This window comes from Hylaeus volcanicus, chromosome 3 (assembly GCF_026283585.1).
Source record: "Hylaeus volcanicus isolate JK05 chromosome 3, UHH_iyHylVolc1.0_haploid, whole genome shotgun sequence".
NCBI lineage: Eukaryota > Metazoa > Arthropoda > Insecta > Hymenoptera > Colletidae > Hylaeus > Hylaeus volcanicus.
Window position 1 is genome coordinate 24,245,656 of NC_071978.1, and position 21,931 is coordinate 24,267,586.

General features: G+C 40.1%; 2 protein-coding genes across 2 annotated transcripts in view; one reads left to right on the top strand and one right to left on the bottom strand.

Moving 5' to 3' along the window:
* Positions 1-41: 41 nt before the first annotated feature.
* LOC128873616 (microtubule-associated proteins 1A/1B light chain 3A-like) lies at positions 42-793 on the bottom strand. Its single transcript, XM_054117311.1, has 3 exons — positions 751-793; positions 298-460; positions 42-204 (listed from the first exon to the last, which is right to left on the bottom strand). Exons 1-3 carry the CDS (start codon positions 791-793, stop codon positions 42-44), a joined length of 369 nt encoding a protein of 122 aa, XP_053973286.1.
* A 231-nt stretch (positions 794-1,024) lies between these two features.
* The window catches only part of LOC128874108 (dual specificity tyrosine-phosphorylation-regulated kinase 2-like), a 56,652-nt gene continuing 35,745 nt past the window's right edge, over positions 1,025-21,931 (top strand). The window contains exon 1 of the mRNA XM_054118446.1: positions 1,025-5,256. Coding sequence (XP_053974421.1) covers positions 4,138-5,256 — 1,119 coding nt within the window. The 5' untranslated portion in view covers positions 1,025-4,137. The remainder of the gene's footprint in view (positions 5,257-21,931) is intronic.

Below are 21,931 nucleotides of genomic sequence, written 5' to 3' on the forward strand. Positions count from 1 at the left end.
TTGTAATTATCTAAACTTACTTTTATACTATATTAGTGCATTTAACACCCAAATACTTCTTGACTAGCAAATACTATGTAAAGGAAGCCATCTTCATCTTTTTCTCTTTGATAAAGTTGTGCCATAGTCATACTACCGCTTGCCATACTTCTTTGGTTTACTAATAGAAAAAATGCCTGTGTTGGGTGAAGCTGTAGCCTACGTCTGTAGATTATTGTCAATAAACAGTTTTTATTAACCATGAGTTAGATAAAGATATTTTAGGTAAATTACAATATAAAATATATTAAAGCATACCGAATTATTTTTATAAGTTCTGCTACAGTTAAGTAATCTGGCACCAAAAATTTGGACTTGTCCGGCTCTGGTAGCTGCTTTTCCCCATAATATCGTTCAACGATAATAGGTATTTTACTTGGATGTTGTTCTTTAATCAATTCTACATCAGCAACTCGTTGCGCTACAGTTTTATGAAATTTTGAGTAAAAAAGAAAAGTATAATCAATAATATTTTTAAACATATTATATAACTTATTCGTATTAATTATGCATATTCGTTATAAAATGAGTAGTTTCTGTGTTAAGATTATACGAGAATACGTAACTCGAATAATCAGTACAACAAAAGCATACTATGCCACAAAAGAAGCAAAACATCGCAAAGGAAAACTGTCTATATTTTGTACAGTTTTTGTTTAATATTACATGTAGAAACAAATATATACTCGATATAATACAAATTATACTTACCGAACGAACGTTTCTCTTTAAACGTCTTTGGCGTTAAATTCATCTCGGTTGCACTATTATTTACTACGACGTATTCGACACGATATCAGCTGTAAGCTTATGAAAGTATTCTTGACGGGTCAAAATAATGCCTCTGCCCTGCTCTGACTGTTGAAGCTCAGGTTAGGTTCTGTGGATACTAATGATAACATATGTTCGTATCGCCAGGTGCTGCCCTCTAGCACTTGGCGAAGGTTTTATATTCGACCACGCCGCGATTCTCTCCTCATTGTCTCTTCAAACGCGAGTCTGTCACGAGCTACGTAGTAAACAAAGAAGGGTCAAGGGAGTCATAAAAGTACGAATTATTATTATTACGCGATATACACACTCCTCGCATTAGAACGAACTGTATTAAGACAAGATGTCGAGTGATATAAATAGTTTTCCAACGAACTAACCCAAAATAATTTTACCGGTATCGTTCAATAAGAAACACCGCGACTAACCTATCGCGGTCGATAACCATCTAGGTAAAGTTTCAGTTTATGGCCTCCCTTTGGCTTCGAAACAGGAATACGTGTGGACATCTGTGCGTGCGGCTAGCACAACTGTCGTGTACGTGAGAGTGCATGCGTGGGTGTCGCAGCAGGCGTTTCTTTATGAATAGAGAAATAGTCCTCGCGACTTGAGTGCCTTGTGAGTCGGTAGTGTTAATTTCTCAGTGAAAACTTGTGCCGGAATTGAGTAAAAAGAAAATTGGAGTCGTACGCGACAAAAGAAGCGTTACCGACCGCTCATCGGAATTGAACGAGCAACATCATTAATGCACGCGTGCTAGACACCGAGGAACGGGGAAGGGGCAACAAAAACACCTGTATATCGAATATACAGGTACACAGGAGACATCGCGGGAATGAAAGCAGTCTCGTCTCGATAATCGCGAAAATCACGATGGAGGGGTCTTTACCACCGGAAGCGTCGTGCAACATCGCCTAACCGTGAAGATTTCTTACGTCGCGTCGCTTTTGTTCGATACCTAAGGGCTTCGAAAGGCAAATAGAACGCGAGATCGTGCATCGGCGATTTAGTCTGGCCGGTTCATCCGTTTGGCTGGTCGTCTACCCCTTCTAAACCGTCCTGACACAACGTTTAACGGGGGTACAAAAAGAATAAACATGGTGGCGGCGCGAGAGAGATAGAAGACGCGGCGTGGCGAGAGGAGGGAGAAAGAGAGTCAGCCAGCCAGCTAGCCAGCCAGCCAGTCAGTGTGCCAGAAGCGACGAACTCCGCTTCGTGTCGTCTTTGTTTCTATGAAAAAAATTCGTCGTTCCTGTACACATCCACCCATTTCTCCGATTCGTCTGGTTCTCAGTGAACAAGCACCCGGATACAGGAGTCGGAACGATTAATGCCGAGAGAACTGAGTTTCACTTGTAAACAGTTATCAAGGTGCGGCCACGTTCTTCGTGTTCGCGGTGTTTGCTTCGATTTTCATGCGTACGGGGTCCACGACCGAGCGTGCGAGAAATTCAGTATATCGTCTGGCAACACGGTGGCTCGATTTCGGCTTGGAGCCGCCGCAGGGGTGATATGATATGTCGGTGCCGGTGGAATTTCGCATGATTCGATGCCGGTGACGATGACAAAGTTTCTTTGAATTTCGATCGCATAGAATGTGAACGATTCGGCGACAAGCACGCGCGAACTATCGATCAATTCCTCGACGCATTGTAAATAGAAGATATAATGTTCAATCGATACCACGAATAACTGTTCTCGCGAACGCTCGAAAATTTCTTTCAATCGTAATCACGCGAATCGTAAAGTCTCGGGATGCGAAGAATTACGGTCGTTGAAATGTATCGACGAACATCGACGATCGAGAATCGTGCACGACGAGGACGCGTCTGATGACGAAAATCCACGGATCCTTGCGACGAGTCGTCCGATACGAATCGTATGGCGCTTCTGGTCAGTGATTACGGTTCGAGAAAGGCGAATCTGTCGGAGAGCGTCTATCGAAGCGGTGAAGAGCGATTCGCAAAGTCAAAGATACGCGCACGAGTTTCCATTGGAGATATACGTTTCGCGGAGCAAAGGAAAAGGTTCGATGGAGCGAAGTGGTCAAACTTGGTCGGCCCGGTGCCAATAACTTCCGGTTAGGAGGTAGACAGTTTTCGCACGATGCGTTTGCCCTCGTGCACGATAGATTATAAAATTAGACGTTCGAAAGCTCGCACGAAGGTAAAAGGAGCACATCGTTTCCATGCGGTAAAGAAGGTGGAGACACTGGCTGGTGGTAACGAGCGAAGGGTCAAGCGACGAAGGGAATTAATACGAGTTGGATGAATAATTCCCAGGGGGGTAGACAGCTGTGCGTGGTCGGAAGTGACGTCAGACGGTGGGTTCATAGTTCCTCTTATTTTTCTCATTCGTGCGTCGTGGCCGTGCCGAGGGGTGCGTTCTCGTGACGAACGAAACCACCCGAACAAAGAGAATAGAAAAAAATAGACCCAAGACACCAACCGGAGGGGGTCGGTCATCATACCGCTCATATCGTCGCCAAGCGAATTGCATCGCAATTTCTAGTCCGCTGCATTTACATCGAGTCTTTTTTTTTTTTTTTTCTTCTCGACAAAATATTTTTAGACGATCGATTTTATTTCGAACCGCACGTGTGCCGAGTCTTCACGCTCCGGTGTTTTGGGATCGAGAAACATCCCGTCGAGTGGTTTCTAACGAGTCCGACGCTGCGCACTCGTCGAGGGCCCGTCCGTCGGGAACACGTTTGGCCACGTTTCGAGAGAGAGACATAATTTTCGAACTTCGTCGCACTGGAATAAAACAGAAAAAGAAAAGAAGCATTTCACGCATTCATATTTCGACACAGACGAGAACGAGACTGAAAGTATCGCGTTAATTAGTCGATTAATTTATTTAAAATAAAAGAAAAAAGAAAAGAAAGGAAAGAAACATAGAACCACGATCGTCGCGAAGCGTCCGTTCGACGGCAGATGAAGCTTCGCACCATCCCACGATAAATCGACCGTGGATCCGCGAAGTCTAGAAAATTTCTACGAGACGAGCTACGTATAACGATTCTGCTCGGCTAGCGTTAACCATAATGAACCAACATGTTTTATATCCAAACGACAATACATTGTAACGCGTCAGAGAATATCGCTAGCGTGGGAATAAAGAGACGTTGAGAGGGCACAATCACATATTTGCGATCGATGGGTCCGATTGTTCCTTATCTTATCTGTACGAGTAATCGTCGAACGGTCGCGATGACAAACACCGAGGTATCGTAGAAGACGGAAGTGGATCTCTCGGAGGTAAACTCTGTTCGAAAAGAAGGACGAGTAAACCACACGCTTCTAAATCACCGTCAAATGGACACAAATGACTAGCTTAACGATATCGGCAAGCACAATCGAGATGCCCCTGTCAAGACCGAATTCGTTCGTACCCGCGAGCACGATGCTGACGCAGACGTACATCTCGTCGAACGAGAACAATCATCTGCCACCGTTGAAGGCCAACAAGCCCTTCACGCCGTTGGTCCTGAAGCAGCCCACCAGCGAGTCGTCGCCTAGTCACTTGGCTCATCCCGGTCACATGGTCGGCACTCACCTGCCAAGCTTGAGCTCGAGCGCCAACAACAGCCTGCTGAGCCTGATCGGGAACTCGGACAGCCTGAACCTCAGCCTGGGCTCGTACACCAGTCACAATTCGAGCCACAATTCGAGTCAAAATTCCAGTCACAATTCCAGTCACAACTCGCACACGCAGCCCAACAGTCAGACGAGCACCGCCCTGGTGAAGAACGGCCGCGCTGACGGCAGTTCCAGCGGCACCGCTAGCGGCAAAGCGAGGAGACTCGCCATCACTCCTGAGGTGGCGTTGAAGTTATTCTCGGACAAGCTCACTCCTTACGAGCACACCGAGGTCTTCGCCTACCCGCAGATATACTTCATCGGGTCGAACGCGAAGAAAAGGCCGGGCATCATCGGCCGACCGAACAACAACGACTACGACAACGATCAGGGTTCCTACATCCACGTGACCCATGATCACGTGGCCTACAGGTACGAGGTGCTCAGGGTGATCGGCAAGGGTTCGTTCGGTCAAGTGGTGAAAGCGTACGATCACAAGATGCTGGAACTGGTCGCGTTGAAGATGGTCAGGAACGAGAAGAGGTTCCATCGTCAGGCTCAGGAGGAGATCAGGATATTGAGGAAGCTTCGGGAACAGGACAAGAACGACACGATGAATATTATACACATGTTCGACTCGTTCACGTTCCGTTTCCATACGTGCATCACCTTCGAATTGCTCAGTATGAACCTGTACGAGCTGATCAAGAAGAACAAGTTCCAGGGCTTCAGCATGCAGCTCGTCAGGAGGTTCGCGCACTCGTTGCTTCAGTGCCTCGACGCTCTCTACAAGAACAAAATCATTCACTGCGACATGAAGCCGGAGAACGTTCTTTTGAAGCAACAGAGACGGAGCGGCATCAAGGTGAGTACCTCTGTTTACGAATAATTTAATATTGTGTTGTCCGGAAAGGTCATTCGTATTTTTAAGAAAAATTCAAAGGCATATTTGAATTTTGATGTATATTTATTGAATTATATATGTACCATTTTTTGTTCCACAACCTTTCCACCTGTTAAGGAATGTACACATTTGTTTTGTTTTCAGTCATTCCGATATATTCAGACCTGTACCTCCTACTAAAAATCGACATGGACTTTTCAGACAGCCCAATATTATACACGTGAATATTATATTAGTTTGTCTGGAAAGTCCGTGGCGATTTTTGGTAGGTGGTACACGTCTGAATATATTGGAATGGTTGAAAACAATTAACACGTGTCCATCCCTTAACACATTGATCGCCACGTCACCAATAATGGTTCGATTTTGATTAATTTATCTTCGAAGTTTACAGAAACAAGAGTAATATTGATATTAATATTAGGCGTAGGAATTAATTCTGCGCCTTTCTGAAGTAAACTTACCATTTATTTAGAAAAGGAAACCACATAACTTTTAATCTTCCCTCAGTCACTCACACCGAAACTGATCATTACAGTTAATTACTACGAAGCAGTAATGGCATTTTAATGTATCGAAATGGCCAGGAAATATTTCTATTTAAACTAAAGTTATAAATAATGAAATGTTAAGGTAACAGAATTAATATCTACACTCGGTATACACTCCTATATTAATATTAGTAATATTAATTGCCTAACAGAGATCAGTTTCGTGGTATTTTTAACGAATCCGCAGTATACTCTTTGAAATCTTGTTGCTCAAAATATTTAAGAGATCGGGTAATCGTGTCTTCCATTGTTTGGTCGTAGTGGAAAATTACATGCGTCACGGATGTAGAAATGTTCATGTTGACTAACCACCTCAGATTACGTGTCTCACACTGGTGATACACTTCCCAGCTGTATGAGTAATTTACTCTAGGAAACAATCGTAAAGAAGGTTATTGAAAGTTGTTCCTGCATGTGTAAATTGGTTGAGATGGTAATGATAAATGAAGAAAAAAAGAAAGGATTTGGATGATGTAGGTTATTAGAAAAAGATTCTACGAATAAATGACATAAATAATGTATAGAAAATTATGTATACCGAATGAGAGGATTTGAAAATTAAATTAGTAAGAATAGAAACAAAGTGTACCACTGTTCTTACTAATTTTTAAATACTGTTATTTTTCAGCACATTTTTCTATTCGCATACATTAATAGGAAAGAGTAGAATAGAGTTATAGGAAAGAGTCAGATCAAAATTTCTTTTGACTCTCATTTATTATTGGACCAAGCACCAAGCAAATTACACATGTAAGACCTTTTTTAAATCAAAAAACAAAATTATTTCCAGCAAAATTCCCTGGGGAATTATAAACGTTTGGTTTATAGAGGACAAATATCATAAAATAACATTAAGAATATTTCTTTGTACAAAGAACGCAAATGAAAGTTTTCCTCACCGCGCAATACCGTTTAATCTCGCAAACGAGTAACGAAGTAATCTTGAAAATGCATTTGACGTTTCGTTTTTCTACGATATTCAAGATTTCTTTGTTGCATGTTGAATTAGACGACCTTTTATCTTACGCTGTTTCCTCGTCAAAGCGTAAATCCACTGAACTTACGTTTGCAATAGATAGGAATTATAACAGTTTTCTGTGAAAAGTAAAAGAAGCTGATAGTCTTGAAATTTCATCCCCACCCGCGAAAATCTTGTTTGCCCCGTAACGTGCGCTTGCGAATTTTCCTTCGATGCTTTCTCAAGCTTCCTGGGATATTCGCGTTGGTCCATTAGCATCGATCACCGTCCAACGTCTTTTATCTTTTATTTAATTCTTTACTTTCCCAGTAAGGGAGGAAAGCATTGCAACCAATCCTCTTACATCAACAGTACCGTCACCTATGCTCTTTGCCAACATTTCTATTCAGACCACACGTTACTATTCATTAAAAACCAAACTTTTGTTTTACATACAATTTTCGTCCTTCCTCCCTCAGTATCTGAGAAATTAAAGTGACGTTAGGTTTGCAGAGATTTTTTTATCTGTTTTCTATCACGTACCGAAGTAATGCTTCAGTAAGCGAACTCCGAGAAAAATGAATTTGGTGATGCTGGTCTCTCTACATAGATAAGAGTCAGCATAAGTGGTTGGACGTAAAATTTGTATGACTAAAAAATGGACGATGAAATTTGTAATGGACTAAAACGAGCCTTCGTAAACCTAGTGTTAAACATCGATTCGCAACTTCTAGGATACTTTCTCCGCCCCTTTCCACGAACGTAATTCCCCATAAAACGATACACGTGAAATATTTTTCAACGCCCCAACCCTTGCATCGAGTTACAATCGGTAAGATGTTCCTCGTTAGTCGCTGTGATTCAAACGCGACGTAAACGACCGTCTCGTGCCGATATTCCATACGTTCTCTCACGCGTCGACCTTTATTTTTATTTTTTATTTTTCGACTCCTTCCCGAACACCAAGCAGAAACTCTCGACGGACAACAAACTCGTCGTTAGCCTGAATACCGCAACGCATAAACAGAATAAGCGCGACAAGCTAGCTCGCGTGCTCGACGATACGCTTGTATATACGTAACGTGTGCGCCACGGTATATGTATATCTATACGCGACCACGTAAAACACATAGGTTTCGTGTTTACCTGTACAAAGGCTCGCGCGTGGCGCACACGTTCGGTACCACGTACAACGAGAGACACAGCGGAACCACGACAATGCGCGAAGATTAGCGTATTGACAAATGCAATCGCACACACCAAGTGTCCTTGTCCTCCGCAGTAAACTCGAGGGGACGATTCACGTCCGAGCACCGTCGCATGGATCTTTGTCACCGCACAGAATTCACACGCAATATCCTGAACTTTCGACTAAAGCTTCGCGACCTTGCTAAGGCCGGGAGGTATTAAAGGTATACGGTTTGGTCGGTTTTCCCGGCTTTAAACTACGCTATAATTGTCCCAGAATTATTAACAACGCCCCGACCACGGCAGATCTGATGAAAATAACGATACAGGAATATTTCACGGCAAACCTACCTAGGACGGTCCGAAAAAAGGAGCGTAGTTATGAATCTTTTAGAAATAGACGGATAATTCTCTGATAGTCAGTTTCAGGGTATTTCTTAGTGCATGCTTCGCAATTTTGGTCAGTTCTATAATAATTCGTGCTCTCTGTGTCTATCGAGGAAGTTTATCTACGTTAAATAGGTTTGGTGTTACAAATTAAATTCTTCGTTATAAACAGTAAAGTCTCTTTATCCACATATTTATAACGAAACATGTATTTAAAAATGTCAAACCTACCATTCAATTCACACAAATGTCTCAAATAAACATAGATGGTTCGGAATACGTACGAGACTAACTGTACATCTATTTGGACATCGAAGAAACCCTAAATAAACCTCGTTTATTCCTCCTTGGAGCAATACTATGGCAACAAGCCTCAGGAATAAATTAAGAAAAATCGCGCGACTTCGTATAGATTAATGTTAGCGTCGTAATGGAACAAACTGGAGAACAGGCACCTACACAAGCCTTTGTTATATCGCGATCGTGTTTCGTTACCGTTCGTCTAATAACGTTCATCAAACGCACGGCTACTTCTTGGAAGGCGAGGATCGGGATTCAAGTATTATCGGATACATCGAATAAGGTCGCGAGGGATGGTATTGCGAGGCGATCAAGCATCGTATCGGAATCAACGAAGTGTGAATCGAAGGCGAAAAATAAGTCGGATCTCGGGCGAGATATAATATTTCCACGTTGCCATTCAATTTGTCCCGTTCTTCCTTTGCACAGAGGCCGGGGAAGAAAAATTCAATTTACCCGAAGAATTTGCGTCGCTACGTTCTCCGACGCGAAATCCCGAATGTCTCGGAAATTTACGAAACATCTCCGGAACGTCGTATCGATATTTCTGTGGAACACATTACGCAACGTGTTCACTCGCGTTAAACGTACGAATATTTAGCCTTAGCGCGAATATTTGATCGTCTCGTTTTCTCAATCTTGCTTTTCTAATATTTGACTGACGAGCTCGAACGCGCTTCCCCGTCGATTTGCGCGGAACCACTTTGAATCGCTCGAAGGACGCGGTGTCACTTTTTTTTTTTATTTAATTTTATTTTAAGTAATGGCGTTTCTAGTTAGTATTCCATTCTCGTTGACCACCGGTTGACTCCTTTCGACCTCACCGCGAAAACTAGCAGAAAATTTCTTCGCCTCTTCGTAAAGTTTCGAAATGGTAATTTAGCACGCGACCAACGCGTAGCAGCGCACCGTAATTCGAGGATACGAAACGTTGGAAAAAATAGAGGGAAGAAAGCTAACGAGGAAATACTACCAGGACGCGCACTTCGTCCCCGCAGGAAGCGGAAGTTTACGATTCGTACGAGGAGATGTTTAAAGCGGGAATTGCTTCTTTTCGCAATTGTGCAAAATTTCAATTCGAAATTCTGCTTTCGAGAGGTACGGTGGATCGTCTCCTTTTTAAAAATAAATGTACTCGAATGTGGCCAATGTTTATTTTACAGCGTTACAGTCAAAGGCCTGTAACATTTACATTATCGGCTAAATCTTCTTATAAAAATTTGTGCATCGTACCGAAGTAGTACCAAAATCTCGTGTAAAATATCAAATTAAAAACTTGCATACTTTCCTCGATAAAAAAATGAACAAGAAACCGCTTTCTCGGCTCGAAAAAAGCAATTCCAACCTTAAAAACTTGCTCTAGACAACATCTGATATCTCAAAGATTTTTCTGTGAAACGAATCGAAAGAATCACCAAGTGCACTTCGAAACGTACCGAAAAATATCCTCAAAGTTACGAAAACTTTCTTCCCAGTAAAAAAAAAAAAGAAAAAAACATTCCAAGAAATACTAAATGCTCGGCCTACTAATTTGGTTTTCCCCTTAAGAACTCGCGTCCACGCGATTCGTAACGCTCGCTCGAAACGATGATGTAGGTACTCCGAATCAGGTTCTACGAGTACGCGCTAACGTTATGTATCCCGTCATAATTATCCCGATCAGCGTGTATTTTCCCCGCGTTCGATAAGCGTGGGTATCGACGCTCAATAAGTCGCTCGACGCTAATATACATATTCTCGCCGGTGAATTATTTCAGCAACCCCGACATTTTCGTCTCGCGAAGCGAAAAACCGCGAACGAGACTCATTATGCGACAAACTATCCACACGGTGATTTTACAAGTCGGCTTTGGTACGAATTAAACACTCAACCGACTCCACTTTTGCGAGATTTAAACCGCGACTGGGAAAAAATATATTTAGAAATTGCTGCTCTAGATTTTACATTTCTTCCTGTGTTCGTTTATTATTTTCGTTGCTAACGAGGAACATCCGCTGTGTGACGGATGGGCAGGGGTTTTTTATTTTCCAATTGGAGGGAGTCTTTCTCAGGTCGATTTTTAGATTTTGGAGAAAGAAATTAATGATCGGGTGTTACAGCGGGTATTTTAAAGGTGTATTTAGTTATATTTTGTATAGAATTCATAGAATTTTACACATTTTGGGTTGAACAGAAAATTGATTTTTTAAAACTTCTGCAATTAGTATACCCCTTTAACACTGTCACTGGAGACGAAAATAAGTAGCCGTTCGCTGGGAGCTGCAATTATGATATTTTTTTTAATGAAAAATTTCTTACAAATGTTCTAACATGATTATTTTGAAACACATATATTTGTGGCAACTTATTTCATATATAAAATGATTGCCGAACAAAAAAAATGAAAACTGAAGAATAATAAAAACAACCATATATTTTCAGTTGAACGCACATGTGCGTCCTCCGCAGCGATAGTGTTAAGTAGACGATTCGTAGAAAGTTTCATGACAAGATCGAGATCAAAACATCTCTTAAACTAGTGACGTAAATAAACCATACGGTAAGCGAACAATGAAAACGTGAAAAAATTCGAGATGTACCTTGGTAATCAGCACGGAAGTTCCAACAGCGTATGAATTCAGGAGTTCCGAAACTTTTTCGACCGCGAGCCACTCCGTTATTTGGCTCGCCTGGCGTGCCACTTGACCAGCAACTCGCGTACCACAGATGGTATAATGCTTAGGGGAATCCTGTATTATTCATACTTTATTTCGATGTTGGAACAACAGAAAGGAAAGATGACTGAAACGCGCAACACTCTTCGCGGCAGTGCAATAGTTCCACTCCAATAGTGACACCGTAATAGTTTCACTCTAATAGTGGTACTCTAATAGCGCCACTGTAATAGTTCGTAGACGACATCCTAACTACTGATTTACCAACAGCGTACGAGAGTTGCTAGGTGGTCAGTTATCCAACCATTCATCGCTTCTAGGCGGTTCAACTTCCACGTTCGAATCGGGATCGGTGCTCTTTGCTTGTTTCAAATTATTGGTAAACATAGTCGTTGTTTAGACGAATAGTTTTGGTACCGTATATGCAAAATGAATCGCAAAATAAATAAGACTCGGAAGAAGAATGAATTCGCTAAAACAATAAAGGTAGCCTCAAGATTACTTCTACTTATCAAGAGATAAGCATTTCCTTTGTTACTGGTTCTACATAAATTCGAGTTTGAATTGGAGAATGATGTGTTTCACGTTGAAATAATTCTGGGTACGCGAGTAGGATAATTAAATATTGAAGAAGAAGAGTGATCGAAGTTCAGTTCATTTAAAGCATATGAACATTATTTAAATAATCAAAGAGGATGAGGATGAATAGATTTGTATACAAATAAAGATTCTATCTTTTTGTAATCTTTTGAGGGATATTAATACGTATCCTGTTTTTATATCAGATTTACTATAACTTACACAATAACTTTTAGAATTAAGAGATATACCACATTAAAGCGAGGCAGCGTATTGGATTCACAGATAACAATTGCTTCGGTGGCGTGTATTTAGAATAAAAAAGTCGAAACATTGGTTCCCCAAGAATCCAGAGTTTTCCTTATTTCTCAGTCGGTATTGTATTAAATAATCCCAAATCGGAAGTATCGGTTCACCAGATAATTGAAACGGTACTCGTGATTAGATTAAAGGCCCGGGGAATTTGCGTCGAGAGACGGTCAATTAATCGTAATGTTATTAAATCGGCTCTCTGCAAGGGTTCGTGAATTCGATACGAGCTATAAGTACCTATTACTCGCAGTTACTCCGCGGATATTGCGATATTGGTGTACACAGGCGGTCGTGCGTGTCCGTGTGCATGCACACACGTCGTTCGTTACTGATACGAGGTGCATGCGCACAGAGGAGCACGGAATGTTTAGGGATGTGCGTATACACGTAGGGGATCTTCAAAAATTCGTGGATCCCTTAATAATCAACATTTTGGATCGAAACTTTCTTTCGTTGAGGATCTCGTAGAATGCTACAAAAAAAAAAGAAGAAAACAGAAGGATTTCCGTACAGTGAAACATTTTTTAAATGAAAGAATGATTTTTTTAAAGAATTCTTAAAGGGGTTGCTCGTCGATTTTGGTCAAAAGCTAGAATTGTGTATAACAGTTATTTTTCACTTTCTCGATCAAAATGAAGCGTATTTGGTTAAGTAACATATATGGGTAGTATCTTTATGAAAAAAAAAAATTCCTTAAGAAAAAAAGAAAAATTGTTTGAAAAAAGTGATCCTCTGGAAAATATTCGTTTTTCGAACAAATGTATTTGACAACAATTTCGTATCTCATCGAGATATACAACTTTCGTTTAAAATATTTTTTCAAAAGCTACGAGTTTCAAATTTGATAAAATTCTGAGGAACTTAATATTATTTGGACGATAAATGTCGAATGAAAGCAAACTAACATTAATTTACTCTCGACGTTTATTCTCATTTAAATAGACCTATTCGTATTAGTTTGTTTGTTCAAACTCGAATTTTTATAGAACCAGTAACGAAGGAAACGTTATCCACTTATCTCTCGATAAGTGGATTTTTATTTTTTCAAGCACGGGAATTCTTTCTTTTTCCCTCCTTCTGTTCCGTTATACTTCTGAATCCCACTCGCTTTGCATCACAGTACAAACACGATCTGTTTAATTAATTAATCCCCAAGAGAACCTGATGCTCAAAGCATCCTAAATACTATAATTAGTCCGAACGTAATCGCATAGTAAATTGCGTTTGATCCCATCGCGAAAATTACTTACTTTAAATCTGATGATCTCGTAGGGTAATAGAAAGAGTGCGTATTGGCAGAATTGATTTCGTTTATCTTTCATACGCACATTTAGTATTTCTTTTCGGGTACAGCACGTTAATGGTTACGCGCACTCGCGAGCCGATAACGCGCAATTGGGTCACAGCAATCGTTCCTGGAGTGTTCGTCAACTTATCTCGGACCCAATAACGTATAGCCTGTAATCAGTGGACGCGTTGCTGGTAAAAATAAAGGAAGGACGACGCTATTGTCGTATCGTGATAGCATTTGCTGTCACATTGAACGGACGGATCTCTGAAGGGATTCACGCTGATTGTCGTCGGGTCGAGATCACTGTTGCATTTTCGAGTGGAACAAAGCAAGTTGCAATTGTTAGATAATCGACTTTTGCCAGCTCGTATAACAGAGTGTTTCTAAAACGAGGTAAGCAATTCTAGAAACACGATGAAAAATAAACGAAATTCTCAAGAGATTTAATTAAAAATTAAATACAATATAGGAAAAGTAACAGAGAGGGCGTTCGACGATAGGTTCACGGAGCTCGTAGTCATTCTGATTCATTTCAAATTTCACAATGTTTCACAGAAATGATTTATATTGTTCTTCTTATCCATTTAAAAACACAAGCATGCATCGAAATTCATTTTTGTCTAAGCCTCTTAATTAATTTCAGCGACTTCCTTTATTAAATCGTTGATTCGTTAATAGAAACCTGATAAGAAATCTCCGTAAACCTAGCGTTAAGGTACCCTGAATCTCCACGAAACGAAGATTGATTACTCGACCGTAAACTGTATAATTATAAGTCCACGAACAAAATATTCCAGGATGGACGGTCCTAAATTCTAACAAAGGTACATATACAAATGGCATACGATTAAATATAATTAAGGAAACTAATGGAGAGGGTGCTTAACATACCCCTGGATCTCAGTGAAACGAAGATTGATTACTTCCACTCGAACCGTATAATTATTAATTTACCAACAAACTGTTCTCCCGTTCGAACGAGGCATAGAGTCACCTTACGTAAGAAACGTGAAATATTTTCGTAAAACGATACGGTGGTGTGGGAATTATGGTCGCCGGTATATTCTGCGCGAATTTATAGAAGGCGATGCAAAAGTGTTGCCACGAAATTTATTGGCGTGCACCACCTCCGAGCCGTAGAAAAACAGCCGCGAAACTTTGTTCCTGAGATACAGCTACTTTGAATTATCGCGTCAGTTTATGGGGAGGTGTTCGAGGTCGTCGCCATTTACAATCATCCACGACTTAGTCGCCATTTTCATTACGCGATTAGATACTGTCATACAAGGTGGGCCAGGTAAGTGTAACAAGCTCTAACTTATCGGTACGTTTAGAGAAAAATTTCGAAGGAAAAAGATGAACGGTTCAAAGTGTATCTAGTTTAAAGTATCTCTTGAACTAATCATTTTTTTACCATTTTACCCTAATACTTTTTTAGAATGACGAGTGGGATGAACCTATGCAAACAAAGTATGTAAACAAAACAGGGTCCTAAAAATATAGTACACTTTGAACCATTCATCTTTTCCCTTTGAAATTTTTCTGTAAGTGCACCGACAATGAAGTTGTACCTTGATACACTCACTTCAATGTTTACACCCTGTAGAGTTGAAGTACACAAAATAAAAGGAACACGTGAATAGATGGATCACATAAACGAATAAGAGGATGTAAGGATTGCAAGAATGGAGAGTTTAGTGTTAATGTCGAGTATACAGTTATGCACTCTGATTAAACTAAATAATGTTCGAGGTCGCCGCCATTGACAGTCACCCACGATCCTTAATAATGTATCGCATTGCGCCGTGTTCGTTCGGAGTTGAACATAGTTTCCGTACCTACTTCAACATTGTTTAACGCGATTCGTCTTCTAACTTTCCCCAGCTCAGTCTTGGGAACAAAAGTTTTACCTGCGTCGGGATTAATCCTGCATGACGCTATTCGTCTCTGAAGTCGCGTACCCGTTATCGACGTTTCCAAAGTCTGAGTTAATTCATTGTCAATATGTGTAGAAATCGCGGTTTCAAACATGGCGAGCCTTATAAACTTTCTTCACTTGTGTGTTCTTTCGCAACATGAAATTAGCAATGATTTACCAGTCGTCACTAATTTTTTAAGATTCATGATTCGTGCTTTGGGATACGTGTTCATCGGAATTTACCTTTTAATTTAGGTTTTATCAATTTTGTTTAATTTTAATAGCTCAATCGAGGGTGTTGGAATTATTGATTTTTTCTTCTGTTTATTTTTTTTCTTATGTTTCTTCATTTATACATTTATTTATACATAGTCCTTTTATCATTTTTATATTAGCCGTAATTACAAAGAAAAATTACAGATAAATTGCAGTGTCCATCATGTTGAGACTTAGTTTACATGTACTGTCTATTTATACATTGTACTTTCACATTTCTTTTCTATGTTTCTTCATTAATACATTCATTTATACATAGTCCTTTTATCATTTTTATATTAGCCGTAATTACGAAGAAAAATTACAGATAAATTGCAGTGTCCATCATGTTGAGACATAGTTTACGTAATCGTTCATTTAGTTAGTAATTTAATCTACCAAGAAGACGAGTAAATATTCGTACTTAAACTACAGTTACAGACGAATGCAATGGTCCGCGGTTAATTTCCACGCCTAATACTAATCCCTCCGCGTTGTACGGGACTTTGGGATCTCAATGTTTCTTCAGTCGCGTCTTGACGGGTTTCCTCTCTTTAACCATTACTCCCACATTGTACATCTTCACTTCCCAGCCTAAATATAAGCTAGTCGGTCGCTCCCCGAGATCTATTTTCGAATTCGTTTCGACGACGGCCTTTTCCCTTCCTATGCACAGGATGACTGATCCTCCTCGTTTCTCCTCCGTTCTGCACCACGGTCCTTGCTCCTTTCGCGTTTTCGTTCCGAAACTTTTCCATGCCTGCGACCCCGTCCATTCAACGGGGAAGTTTGTCGTGACAATGGGAAGTAAAATAAAGGGTCGGAGGCCGTTTGAAGGGTTCGCCAGGTACTCCTCGAGAAGCGATTTTCGAAGTTCAGGAAACGCGACAAGCGGGAGACAATCCGGAGAAAGCATGGAGGTGTCTTCACGGTTGAAATCCTGCTTGATAGCTATTAGCACTTACGGGGTCTGGCTACTTTGGAGATAAAAAAAAAAAAACAATCGATTCCTTTCTTTTTACGTCTTCTTGACGTTTTCAAGTGTCAACTGTGTCGTGCTGGAAAGTTTCTAATGCGAGATGAGGAAATTATAAGTACAAACCTTTGAATTAAATTCTCTGTGTGCTCTAATATTGTGTAACAAGCTTTGAGGGCTACTTTAGATATAAAAAACAATTGATTCTTTTCTTTTTGTACGTTTTGTTGGCGTTTCAAGTTTCAACTGTATTACGCTGGAAGGTTTTTAATGAAAAATGAGGAAATTACGAATACAAAGCTTTGAATTAAATTCTCTGTGTGCTCTAATATTATGTAACAAGCTTCGAGGGCTACTTTAGAGATAAAAAAAAAAACAATTGATTCCTTTCTTTTTTACGTTCTCTTGGCATTTCAAGTCTCGACCACGTTATGCTAGAAGGTCAGAGAATTAGCCACGATACAGGGCTTTGAATGAAACTCTCTGTGTGCTCTAACGTTATGTAACAAGCACTGACGGTTCTGTCTATTTGGGAGGTGAAGAAATCTAGCTTTTGGAATTTTTAATACATTTAGTCAGTCACGCGCCGAAATTATTACGAATATTTTGTATATATTCTTGCATTTATGCACATCACACAAATGCATAAACATTCGTAGTAAAATGATCAGATTTATGTTTTTTCGTAGCATTCGTATCATTTTTTTTTTTTTCTTGTATGATCAGCCAAATGTGGACACCTGTTGCACGCTCGAAAGAGAATTATTAATATAACAATTATTTCGTTTCGTATAAGTGCACATACCTTTTAGTTATCTGTAGCATGTGTAATAGTAGTTCGTATAATGAACGCATAAAATTCGCGGTATACTAACAAGCAATAAATTGATTTACTTCAATTGCTTGCTGAAAAACAAATTCTCATAAGATACGCGTCTATTTCCAAGCCGTTACTGCGACGCGTCCCTCTTAAATAGCCGATGGTCGTGTAATTATGCGGAAAACAGGATAAATATACTTAAACGTGGCACAGCCTAAATGCGATCGTCGAAGAGGAGACGGTAGGAGGGAGTCACACGAACTAGCGGTAGCTCAGTCGTAAAAATAGGGTAACGAATAGGTTTCTCTGTTCGCTATTAATAGTCCGGTGCGTCGATACCTCACGACTTTAATCCGCGATTCTAGTTTATCGGAAATTTACGTCACCAATTGGACGCGTTGCGATCTCAAGAATAGGTGGTTGCAATCTCAAGAATCGGAGTTGCAATTCTTTCCCTGCTTGTGCACCTTATCGGGACACACGATTATGTTTCACTGTTACGTATTCCCCTTCCTATCTTTAAAATAGACTCGCTGAATTGCTTCTATAATTAACGCTCAATTAAAAAAAAAAAAAAGGAAAAGAAGCAAGTCGAATTGCATCGACAAAGCGTGGTCATTTCTGATCGCGAAGGATTATTGTTAAGTATGGAAGAGAATACTATTGGGTAGGATAATACCAATTGGAGCGGTTCGGGTTATAAACAAATTAATACTCGTTGGTCCTACAGGAATAGTTGCTAAAATGATTATGAAGTTCTCTTTAGATTAGAAATTGGAGAAAAAAATTCATGGATCTTATGCATACTAGTATATCTTCGAGTGGAGGAGTAAATCGATTAATCAATATGTATCCAGTTGGCTATTGCAATAATTTTCACCTGAAATTGTTGATAATACAAGAATTTTAAAAAGAAGGCTACACGGGTCAAATAACCCAACTTGGTAGTGTTAAATTATTCTAGCGATAAACCATGATCGTCTAACCACAATTCTTTCCCAATACGACTACAGTTACTCCGATCGGAATGATCGCGATTGTTTAAGTTGCAGTGAATGAATTTTCCATGTCTTATTCGTTTTATAGGTTTTCTTATCGAACGTTTAATGAGTGCCGTAACGACGCAAAACCGGTACCCCGTTTTACGGTTTGTTACAGTATCCGAGAACGTTGCGTACCGCAGGTCAGTGGACTGTAATAAGTAAAAATAGCGGAAGAAAGTTGAGGGGAACGGTACGAGTTTGTTTCGAGGATACCTCGTGCGCTGCTTCGTCCACTGTTTTGTGTTCGCTCCGACGAATATTCGAGTTATCAACGCTAATAAGCGACAAACGGTCGTCGTTCTGCTCGGGAGTTGCTTCGCCGCGAAAACCTCTCTATTCGTGCGACGAACCGCGCGGAAGTAATTTCGATATTAACTCGCGCGCATTAATGGAGAAATAGGCGAAAGCGTGAACGCAATATTGCACCGCGTGTGAACGTTATTTCCACGTTTTCCTAGAAAATTCGTTAAACCGCAACTGTTCTTTGTTTAATGACCTTGCAATTACTAATCCCTCTTTTTTACTTCAGCGTACAGTTTTACTGTTACTTTATAATCTTGCTTCTTTTTCTTGTTTACGATACGGTTCGCGCGTGTTTCTCACAAGTCTTCGCTTCGCCTAACACTCGTATATAAACCATTCCCGACCGATTTCAAGGTAGCCTTACTGACGTGTCTTTTAGCGGGTCCAGGACGAAACACTCCCTTCCTTTTCTTCCTTCCACCACAGAACTCTATATGAATTTATTAGCAAATATGCGCATCGATGTTCGTATTAAAATTAAAAATACGGAACGCAATTTACATCCTCGAGTATTTACTAATTTACTCCCTTCCTTTTCTCCCTTCTTTCGCTCTCCTCTTCACAGAACCACCACCACAGAATTTCTGTATGAATTTATTAGCAATACGCCCATCGATGCTCGTATTAAAAATACGAACGTAAATTTACATAAACATTCAGAGAATCACTAGAGAGAAAACATTTGTATTAATTTCTAGTTAGTCTTCACTTAAAAATGCGACCAACTCCGTTACTTACTTACTTACGACGAGAATAATTCAGTGCTCGCGTTTTAACGAAGTGTGCGGAATAATTAGAGCAGTGTTTCAAAAGCATCGACGTACAGAGTGGTTTCTTATATAGAGGTCGAGGAATTGTGGAGGCTTGCGAATAGGTACGGTGTCTGGGGTTGACATAGGTCCGCGAAACAACCCTGTCCGGAGATAACGGAAGATGAAAGGGGCTGTTTATTTTAACTTACATCTTTGTTTCGGGCTTCCACGAAAGGTCTTCTGCGCGTCTAGATAACGGAGACGAACGTTTCCGGGAATTCCACGATTTAAGTGGAATTTCTTTTCGTGCGTTTTCGAGTTGTTTACATGTTTGACAAACCTCGAAATAGTAAACAAGTCGGATTCTTTTAATGTTAGATTTATGGAACTTGAGTTTCGTCGTTGTATATGTACAAATGTACAGAGTTTATTGTTCATTCCACGAGTGTCTTACAAGATTTCTATTAAAAACTATTAGTAATTGAGTGACTCACATACAAGCACATGTATTATACAAGAAACTGATTGCTCACTGAACAATAAGGAAATCCTCTATGAACGTCATTCTATATACACATTTTATACCTGATTATACATTATGCCTACATTTTAGATAATAAAAATCAGGTATACCATGTTTATATGTAAATAATGTTTATCATCTACATAGAGGTACTCGTTTACATACTATATACACATATCATGTCTACTTTCTATGCGTAGATAATAAAAATCAAGCGTATCTTCACATGTACGTACAGTTCATGGTCACGCATAAACGGTTTACATACTTATATTACACCTGATTATATATTGCATCTACATTCTCCATATAAATAACAAAAATGAGGGATACTCTCTCCATAACCCACACTTCGTATCTCGATATAAACAATGTTTACATTCACACGAAGGGTGTCAAATCGCGTTTTGGTTCCGATCCCCGTAATTGTCCCAAGCAGGCTGCAATTTAAAAGCCATTAAGTTGTCCAGCGCGTGCAAATAAGATGTGACTTAAGATTCAATAAGCCACGTCGCGCGTGTATCGTTATTTAGTGTTTCGAGCGTTGAATGAACTCCGGCTCTCTCTTCATTGTTCCGCGGCTAATTGAGCTGCGCCCACTTGAAGTGTTGTTACACGAGCGATAGCACTTCCGCGGCGCTTAAATCAGAACGTAAAGTGGTCACGTAAACGCGGCGTGCACGTGGTTCCAGGCTTTACGATCATTTTTACAGTTAGACGCGATACACGAACCGGGCAGCCTCCTTTTTCGTTCATCTACGGAACAATGGGTTCGCGTAGGACGCGCGAAATGCGCGCCGCGGAAAAATTTGATAACGTTCCACCGATACGTTCGATTTTCCAGCGCCAGGGCTTCTCAATCCCGAGCTGGCAAAGACCTTAACAAATAGCATATTATTTTTTATTTCATTTTATTTTTAGAAATACCTTCATCGCACAAGGCTGGTACGATCGATAACGATTTATTATTCAGTAGTAAAAATCATAGCTATATTCAACAATTTTTTTTCTCAAGACCAATAAGCTTAATGCGAAACTTGTTCGCTGGAGTTTGTTATACGTACATCGAATGATACAGAAATAATGTTTATGACATTTTTCATTAAATCAAGTGATTTGAAGAAGAAAAAGAAATTTGTTAAATTCAACTGCGATTTTCCAATGCGTAGATGGTGGAGTTTTCCCACATTTAATTAAACTGTTAACAAACTGCGTGCCGGGATTTGCAAATGACACGTGAAAAGTTTAAACGTAAATACGTTCAGGAAAAAAAAAATAATTACAATTTGGCCCCGTTTATTTCAAAGTTTGAGAGACATCGTTTCGACGCGTACACGACGCACACGCGACGTTTCTATAATGAACGGTCGCGGAATTTAAATAACAAATGCAAGTTTTTCCATTTCCGCGCGCGCGCGCCAGGCCAGGGTTTTGCACCTCCCAGAGAATCTCTATCGACTTTATTAAATTGGGAGCATGTTTTTGTTTACTCGAACACGATCTAACGGGGTTTTGCGCGCTTTTTTATTTAGAGTCCCGAATACACCTTCGAAAACAATTTTTCGTTCGTTCGCGAAACGGGAACACCGTGTATTCGATGCGTAAATCATTTTCCATTAAATATATTTCGTTCTCGGTTTAATCTTGTGATATTTGCAAACGCTTGGGGCCCTCCCCCCTTTAAATAAATCCTTTCACGGAGGTAACCACGATAATTTTTGATTACAAAACGGAGTACATGTGAAAAAATTAATCGAAGATTAAATTGGGGAGAATTATTAATATATCGGGAATAAAGCAAACGTTGTACAATTAACTTCAATTT

Bases quoted from the DNA above. Each gene is read 5' to 3' on its own strand.
- LOC128873616 (XM_054117311.1), bottom strand. From the start codon at position 793: ATGAATTTAACGCCAAAGACGTTTAAAGAGAAACGTTCGTTCG. The intron at 461-750 runs GTAAGTATAATT...ATAAAACTGTAG, and splicing joins TAAAGAGAAACGTTCGTTCG to CGCAACGAGTTGCTGATGTA. The intron at 205-297 runs GTATGCTTTAAT...AATAATCTACAG, and splicing joins GAACTTATAAAAATAATTCG to ACGTAGGCTACAGCTTCACC.